Source organism: Hippocampus comes, unplaced genomic scaffold (assembly GCF_001891065.2).
Source record: "Hippocampus comes isolate QL1 unplaced genomic scaffold, H_comes_QL1_v1.1 scaffold45, whole genome shotgun sequence".
NCBI classification, from domain to species: Eukaryota; Metazoa; Chordata; class Actinopteri; order Syngnathiformes; family Syngnathidae; genus Hippocampus; species Hippocampus comes.
Window position 1 is genome coordinate 1650477 of NW_017805783.1, and position 9541 is coordinate 1660017.

Below are 9541 nucleotides of genomic sequence, written 5' to 3' on the forward strand. Positions count from 1 at the left end.
GCGGGGGAGGGGAGAAAAGAAACAGCACTATTATGAGCGCATGTCACTGAACAATCACAAGGATCTACGCACAACGCTAATCTCCACATGTGGCACAAAATGTCTTGGCTTGACCAAGTACGGTGCAAAGATGAGCAGCTTTTCATGCGACAGGCTCGAAGGATTCAACTGCCTCATGTCGGTGTTACACACACACACACACACACACACACACACACACACACACACACACACACACACACACACATACATACATATATATATATATATATATATATATATATATATATACACACACACACACACACACACACTGTGGAGTCAGGCAAACAGCAGCCTTTCAACACCAGGATGAATTAGGGCCCACCACAGAGCTATGGCGTCCATTACAAGCCTCAGCTGCTCTATAAATCTTAGGATCACAGGGACATGGCGGGTCCGGCCCTCCTCACTCCTCGTGAGCCTCATCAGCCTCATCCTGGGGGTTTTGTTTGGTCTCCGTCCCGGCCAAACACATTGCTTTGATACGGCCCTCGAAAAGCATGGAAATGGCCCGAGGACCCGAACATGCTGAGAATCCTCTTTAACCGAAAGGCTGTCCCCTTTTAAAACATCCACAACAGGAAACAGCCATCCGTCATCAACACGCCAAAACAGCTGTTACCAGCCTGCATGAAGGGCCACATGAAAGGAGTTCCTCCCTGTTGTTTGAGCCCTCCCCTTGTTTCATTCTCTCACTGCCTTTGTCTGGCTTTTCCCGATCCCCGCTTCTTTGGTCGACTTTTAAACACCTACCTCACCCCCTTCTCTTGCATGTGCAACCCCACCCACACTGCAGCCGCTCACCTTTTCACAGGGGGGTGACTACATGAGTCGGAAAGCTCACTCATTAACTGTCAGTCTGACGTTGTAAAAAGCGTGTTTGAAATTCACAGTAAGCTCTCAAAGTAAATCTCACTTTGAGAGTCACCTGTTTACTTGTCTCAACAAGGCAGCGACCGACAATGTGCGCACTAAATCTGGCATGCATGTTCTGCGCTCAAAGTGTCTTGGATCTCTGCAGGCCGCTGAGGCCTGTGTGGCGACGTGTGGGCGATGAATGAAGGCTAAGCCCAATGATGACAGGTTGAACAGTGACGATGTTGAGTGACAACCAAGTGCCGCTGCCTTGCCTCTCAGCTGCCGATAAACAGTCACTGCTTTTATAATAAAGAGGTGTCTCAACCACAAGGATTCTGTTTGTGAGATAATGTCAAACAATTTTACATGTAAAGAGCTCAAAGCAAAGGTGATGATTCATGGCGCTATTTCGAAACTGAATTTGGATCTGTGGGTGAATTAGCAAGAATAGAAGTCCACTAAAAGATCTGCTTGTTCTTTGAGGGAAATGAATGGCAGTTCTTCTTTATGTTTATTTTATGAAAGCTGAAAAAGGAAGTGGGAGCCATTAAACCACTAAATGGGAGATTTGGGAGTGTGGAGAGATTCACTACTACAACAAAAGAAAGTTGAATCACGAAGATTTGCTGGAATGCATTTGGTGAATTAAAGACTTGAAGGCATCTTGCTATATTAATTTCCCAGATTTGTCAGAATTAATCAAATACAGGGCTTGATAAGATACTGAATATAAAGTGTGGTACAAAGCAGTCTATAGGGCCACAGTTAATAGACCAATATATGTGTAAAATTGAAAGGAAAAGGTCATCAAGTTATGATGATAAAGTTGCACTGTTGAAAGAATAACTCTTGAATGTCAGATATTATTCTAGTCATAATTGTATGACAATAACGCTCCCGCACAATCCTGAACATGGCAGTCTCGATGTAGAAATGATGAATCTGAAGTGCTTCCATTAAAATCATGATCGTTGAGGGATTTCTGTCTTGACACAAATGACTGCTCACTCTTAAACTGCTTATGACATTTTTGAAGGCGGAGTGGGGTCAATTTCAAGTTTGTCACGCTTGTCATGTAGTATTAAAGGACGAGATCCTTCCTGAAGCATCACGAGATTTTTTTTTCAACTTTTTTAACTTGTAAAATTGCTTTTATAGCATCCTTCACTCGTGCCTTTGAGAGTTTACCGCTTAGGTACTGGGGGGGAAATTATACCGATGGTATGTTGAGGTCACGCGTTCAGCATGTGGGTGAGGCCATGAGCCAAACCACGCCTCTATTGAGCAACGGAGCTCTGTGATTGGGCGGCGGTTGCCTGCTTCGAAATAGCAGCCCTCCCCTCGGAGATGTGCAGGAAGTCGGAAAGAGACCAGCCAGAGCGGTCAGACGGAAGCAGGCAAGTCGCGGCGCCTTCTCTCACTTTTTTTTGCTCCCCGGGAATATTCGTGACGCAAGTGTCTCTACGCGGTGGTTTTACATTTGGAGAACTGGATCGAGGAATATTCAACCTAGCTAGAGACAGTGAAGAGCCTGTTAAAGGATGTCATTTATTTCTCTGTAGACATTGCTTGGTCCCGCACTGCGCACAAGCCTTATTTGGATTATCGAATTCTCTTCGGATGAATTTGATCATCATGAACGGATCTGGTAAATGATTTTTAGTTCGGTGTCCACAAATTACTATCCGCGTTCCTTTACGCGTCTGGACCCCGATGAGAGATCCGACCAGTGGTTCCAGATCGTTTTTACGCACCAAGTCCCGGGATCGTAACGTCACCAGTGGTGGTCCTCGCCGAACAGGAGTGGAGAACCCGTCCGTGTGCAGAGACAAGTCTCCGTTAGACCCGTCACGTCAGGCCAAAAGGCTCCCCATCAGGATTGTTAAAATGTTGACGGCGCACAGCGGCCACTTGCTCCACCCGGAGTACCTTCAACCCCTTCAGTCCGCACCAGTCAGCATCGAGGTAAGAGGCTGATACAAATAAAACAAAAACGAAATTATTTCATAACCCCAATCGGAGGCTATACAATTTGTCCAAAAGCAATAAAACAAAGTCTATAATATAGTATAATAAAATGGAAACAGTGCAAATTAGCGTGGTCGGTGAACTGTATCAAATTCATGAGTAAGTATAATTTTAAAAGGAATGTGTTTGTGGTTAAATTAATAAATAAAAGAAGGTAATTTTCCTTTTTTTCATGGTCCATGATTCATTTTATTTGCTTTATTTCCTCATGTATGTTTTCAGAAATTATACAAAATGAGCTGGTCTGAACTCCTCTATTGTTAATTTCTGTTATGATACACCTTAACTGTGCAGTGCAGTTTGAATAATGTGACACAAAAAGTCTTAATATCATTAAACATTGTGTTTATTTTCTTTCCTTAGCTGGATGCCAAAAAGAGTCCATTAGCTTTGCTGGCTCAGACATGCTCTCAAATTGGCAAACCGGACCCCCCCTCCTCTTCCAAGCTGGCCTCCCTCTCCTCAGGCAGTTTGGGAGACAAAGAGTCCACAAACCGATCATCCAAGCCTGGAGAGCAGCACCAGTCCTCGGAGGACAAGTCCAGCTTCAAACCTTACTCCAAGTCATCGGGCGACTGTCGTAAAGACGTTCAAGTGTCCAAGGGGTCTGCAGATAAAACGTTCAGGGTGGCCAGTGGAAGCTTGAGTGGTGGCAGTGTTTCTTGTCCATCTTTTCCACCCCATTCCAAATCACCAAGCTCCCCTCAGCTCCACACGCAGAGCCAGCCTCATATACAAAGCCATTCCCCATCCACACAACCACTTCCGCACTCACAGGCCTCACACATGGACAACAAGCCCGCCAGTTTGGAGCACTCCAGCTCGGACGTTAACAGTGGAGAAAAAAAAGACTCAGACACAGCTAAGTCAGGAATGGACGGGGCTCAGTTGGCCAACTCCAGCCACATACGGGCCAGCGCCAACTCCAGTAATGCCAGCTCTGCTAGTAGCCCGCGGCCTGAGAGCAAGGCCGACACACAGGCCTCTCAGGGTAACCTGGTTTCTGGCCACATCGCACCAGTGTCCCCTTTTAAACCAGGACATTCTGTTTTTCCTTTGCCTCCTGCTTCTATGGGCTACCATGGCTCCATCGTGGGAGCCTATGCAGGTTACCCCTCACAGTTTGTTCCTGGTTTGGACCCTACCAAGTCGAGTCTGGGTTTAGGACTTCCAGGTAAACACCCCAGTTCCAGTCCGCTCACCGGAGCCTCTTCTCCGTCCTTGATGCAGGGCTTGTGTCGGGACCCTTATTGTTTGACTTACCCTAATGCACCTCATTTGGGAGGAAGTAACTGTTCCACCTGTGTCCATGACCCCTCAAGTCTCAAGTCCAGTTTCCCTCTGGTCTACCCTTCGCACCACCTGCACTCCTTGCACTCTAGCGCCTTGTCTTCCAGCAGCACTCCCTCTCTCTCGCACCCGCTCTACACTTACGGTTTCATGCTCCCCAATGAACCATTGCCCCATGCCTGTAACTGGGTGTCCGTCGGAGGTCCCTGTGACAAGAGATTTGCCACTTCAGAGGAGCTCCTAGCCCATTTGCGTACCCACACAGCTTTACCTGGGATGGTGGAGAGTAAACTCTTGTCGGCGTACCCTTCATCAATTTCATCGACGGCCTCCTGCCATCTTCATCTCCCACCACACAGCAGCCCAGGCTCCCTGCCCAGCTCCTTCTCTCTTCGAGGGTCCCCTGGCTTGGGCCTGGCCCGCTACCACCCCTATGGCAAATCCCACCTGCCTGGAGCACCTGGCCTTCCCATGCCATCCATACCCTCGTCTTCAGCGTACTACTCCCCCTATGCTCTCTACAGTCAGAGACTGGGCTCAGCCTCAGCCCTTGGATACCCGTGATATCACAAATAGCAGTGACATTCACGGACTGCGGGAACCAGCTTGAACTCTCCGGAGCAAACCCGAAGATAGACTGCTCAGAGAGGAAGCTTCAGCAAGTCAGGGCATCATTCCAGATGGTCAGCCTGTCAGGAATACCACCTGTTAGCTTCACAACTGCGACTAGTGGTGTCTGTAACACACACGGATTCAATAGACTTTATGCTATTCATGACACCAATAAGCAAACCTTGAAAATGATGAAATTATGTGTTTTCATCTCTCTTGATTTTGTTATTTGTATCCTTTTTTTTTTTCAGAAATGTGTCATCCAAAACTGAAATTCTGTATTTATTTTGCCCCAAGCGCTTGCTTCAATCTGGGGGATTTTTTTTCCTTTTCAAAATAAACTGTTAATTGAAAATCAAGAATGGTTTAAGTATATTACCGTAATGACTATTACACGCTCTAAAAATAAAAGTCTTGCACCATGATGGACTATGATGCTTTATTTTGGAGTATGTCTTTAACTCTCTTAAAGTTTTCTTTATTCATATCTGAATGCTTATTCGGATTCTGCATGTTAATGAAAATTATTTTTATTTGTAAATAAGCAAAGATGTAATATTTTTTCAAGCCTATGTGTGGCGCATTAAATTGTGCTCACAAATGGTACAAATATAAGGTGACAGAGGTTAAATCTGTTCATGACTGTAATATTCAACCAACTTGGGAAAGTATTATTTTATTAAATAAATGATACTTGATTGCATTTGACTTGTTTTCCCTCATTCTTCAGTATGTTTATTCACTATAAGACGCTGTTGAGCACTCAGTCTTCATTGCACCTAACTCAGTCTCTTCATAATTCCAGTTGTTCTGTCTGGGGCTGTTTTTAATATTTCATGGCTCATGTCAATTGACAGGGCAGTCCCAGAGAGGGCATCCTTGGTCACATTAGCCCTGATAGCTCTCCACTGAAGACTTCAATCTCTCCCCCTTCTCCCTCCATCACCTACATTGTTTTTGTTGCTATGAGTCAAGCTTTTAATTGCTGATTCCTGTTTGTCAGACCTCAAAACAGCCTTCTCAGCAGAGGGGATGGAAGGTTTGGGGTGGCCACTGGTTCACTTGGACTTCAATAATGACTTAAGGGAGGTGTCGACCCAGGATCACCTTACTCTCTGACAGATAGACCTGCAACACAAAGGCCATAGCTGACAAAGGGATGCAGTTATTAGAGAAATATTCATCAAAGTGCTGATGCCCCCTCTGGGGAAAATGGACTCCCTTACTGGACCTCGAACATGGAGGCATCCACTCTAAATTAAAGAGCCTTTTTGGTTTTTGTTTTGTTTTGCTTTTCTGCATGTCAGCAATACTGACACAATTCTTGTCAGGACACTAATTCAACAGGAAAGAGCTAGTCTATCTTCTATTAGAGTATTTGGGTGCTGATAATGTATCTGTGTCTCCACTCTATTTGGCTGACATGCTGTCGGTGGCACAGAGCAAAGAGTCTCCGCGGTGGCTATTGACCCCGACTCCCAGACTCCTCCACTCTTGCGGTTCATTAGCACTCCAGACAGGGAAAGGCAAGCACAGGTGTCACTTGACAGGACCATTAACAAAATGGATGACCCTCCCAAACCATATCCAGCCCTTGCCTCACCAGCAAGGTCACAGCGCCCTGATCACCAGTCTGGGTGGCTCTTTGGGACATTACACATTTTTTTTATTTAGAAAGTTAAGCAACCCATTCCACTTCAAAAGACGAGTCCATCTACACTCTCTTCCAGCTTCTGCCTCTGATTTGATGGAATTCTAAATATCGTGATGGTAAACTAGTGCAAAAATATTACATTTAGTGCTGTTGTGCATTTTTTGTATTCCTTTTCCCAAGTTCTCATAGTGATGACACTGTAAATACACTGGATTGTGTTGCCCCCTGTAGTTGTGTTGCAGAAGTACAAGGACACGTCGCATATTTGGGAATGTAGTAAAAATATGTACTGTAGATTATTATCTAGGTTTTAAAAAGGATTGTCACAAATTGTAGGTACATCTGACGAGCTGAGCTGGCATGAGATGCTTTACAGCAGAGGTCACAGAGAGGGGAGAACTTTCAATCATGTCTGGAGGTGGAATTAATTTCACTGTTGCCGGTTTGCACTCGTTCATCAAATGCCTCACTATTCTCCCTATTCCCTTGCTCATCAGTCTCCGCCATCTATCTCCCCCCACACACTCACTTGCAGCTGAGTCAACACCCACACACTCCATTTATGTTGCCTGTGTGGGGCTTGTGTGCTTGTGCAAGTATGTGTACTCAGCCTCGATCCTTTGTCCGCAGCAGTTGACATATGAGGCAGGACTCAGCATTTCTGTTGTGTTTAATATCATAAAACACCACCCCTCACTTTCAAAAACAAAATTACCTTTTTGACTGTTGTGACAGTGTCAGTGTAGTGTAAGTTCTTGTTCCATTTCTGATTGAAAATGGATTTACAATATTACAAACAACTGCCAGTTTAAGTATGTAAACACGATAGAATAACATAAGCAAATAATTAGCCTACTTGTTATTCCCACTTTTTTGTTTCTTTTGGAAGACATTCTCTGAGACTGGCCGCCACTAGGCCCCTGCTCACCCGCAATCCAAATCAGTGCAAGCTGAATAGAAAAGTGATGGATGTACAATACCATTCTCAAAGTGTTTCACTTAATATGAAGCTGTGAGACTGAGGTTGCTAGACAATAAAACAAAACAAAAAAAGACGATAATGTAAAACACTTCACCAATGTTGAGAAAGCATCACTGAAAAAAAAAACACTTAACAAAAGAATTGTGTGCCATATCCATGTCCATTTGCCCATCTGTATGTATGCAGATCCGTTCCTGGTTTAATGACATGACATACTGTATCTTTGGTTGTTATGAATAGATAAATGACACTAATTATCTAAATTCCTGTAGCCACATTTGCACCAAATTTAAATGTGTCTTCCTCTGGACAGTGCCACCCAACCACTAAATCTTCCTGTACATTGCGTAGCAACTAACAAAATATACCAAACTGCAAAAAACTCTCACCTTTCACACTTTCACTCTTGGCAAAGTAATAAATATATACTTCAATAACCTCTACCTGTTATAAAGGGTGAATGGTATCACCACGGTACCAGAAAAAGATTGATCGTCAAAATCAAAGACGTAACTGTGACAGATGGTGATGGAGAGGACTAATATTTTCCCCCGATGAGATGCCGAGACACTGCAGAGTGCCACTGTGAGGTCTTGAGCAGCCAGTTGACAGCGCTGGTGATTAATGACGACAGGGTGTGGAGCTGCTCTTCAATTAGAGCCAGCTCTTACTCAACTCACCAATGCTGCTGACAGCCAGGACAGAGCCAGAGAGAGAGAGAGAGAGAGAGAGAGAGAGAGAGAGAGAGAGAGAGAGAGAGAGAGAGAGAGAGAGAGAGAGAGAGAGAGAGAGAGACAGACAACCCCTATGTTTCACTATTCGTGTCTCTGAAACAAAACATTAACCTCAACTCCATGACTACCACCTCTGTGTTTAACGTCAGGATCCAGCACAGAGCTTTTGGCATCAGACAGTGACCACAGTGTTAAAGCGGGCCAGATGGCATGAACACATCCCTCGTCAGGCTCTGTCACACAAAGTCTGTTCTGTCGTGACCAAACTCTTCCAACTGCCCTCTTACAGTCCCAACAGCCTTTTGTCCTGCTGTCTTGTCCATGTCTTGCACCAAATATGCAGCGGTACCTTGCCTTACAAGTTTGATTCACTCCATAACCAAGCAATTTTTTTGTGTTGTTTTTAATTAAAAAAAAAAAATAGCACTGTCACATAATATACATGACAAGGGATATAAAAGACAAATTCTATAAAATATAAAAGAGAATGTAAAGAAATTAACTGTCTTTAATTACTGTCCGCCACAACATGGTCACGACACCCGCAACCGCTCCTCTTGTTGTCTGGTAGAGAGGGAAGAAATTTCATCTGTGCTGTATGTTGCACATACAGCGCATTTGACAATAAAGTTGTACTTGACTTGACTTGACAACCATGTACTCTGAGCTGAGTACCTTGAACATTTAATGGGTGTGGCCAAGAAACATGGCTCGTTTGTGTCTGTGTGAGCATCTGGATGATGTGCAGTTTTGACCTACTGTAGTTGCTTACAAGTGTTCTCATTTGTGTTTGACTGTTTTTCCCATACAATAAATGCCTAGTGGGATGCATGGGGTGTTCATGCGCCTGGCATCACATCCAGTGGTGTTGGGGCTGGCTAGTCCGAAAGGGCGAAAGGTGAAATAAGTAGCTTGCCAGTGTACCGTAGTTCACTCAAGTCAACCTCTCCTCCACGTGGTGCATCCTGGTAACTAGGTTCTCGCGGACATAGGCTAACGAGGCTCTGACTAGGGGAAGGAAAACCCCGAAAGAAAAACCTGCCGCGGAGGGCCAACAACCCGCCCGGTTCAACTACATTGTTACAGAAACCTTAGGAAACTCAAATACTAGATAGAGTTGACTGAGGCCTTATGTCCCAGACGGGACGAAGAGGACTGAATGAATGAATGAAATGCCTAGTAGTGCATTGGCGATGGTGACTTTTTTGTTTTTAAGGTAACAAGAGACAGGTTGTTGGAGGACGGGATAGGTGGAAGGGAGAAATGATTCTGTATGTCGGGTATGCACTGGTTGGCATTGTTATTTGGGTGTGGTTATGGCCAACAGTAATCCTTTTAATG

At 44.6% G+C, this 9541-nt stretch overlaps 1 protein-coding gene across 1 annotated transcript; it reads left to right on the forward strand.

Annotated features, from left to right (window-relative positions):
* The first annotated feature begins 2269 nt into the window (after positions 1-2269).
* Positions 2270-5255, forward strand: znf703 (zinc finger protein 703). The gene is made up of 2 exons (XM_019885128.1): positions 2270-2865; positions 3292-5255. The coding sequence occupies exons 1-2, from the start codon at positions 2614-2616 to the stop codon at positions 4780-4782; spliced, it is 1743 nt and encodes a 580-aa protein (XP_019740687.1). The 5' UTR covers positions 2270-2613; the 3' UTR covers positions 4783-5255.
* The last annotated feature ends 4286 nt before the right edge of the window (positions 5256-9541 follow it).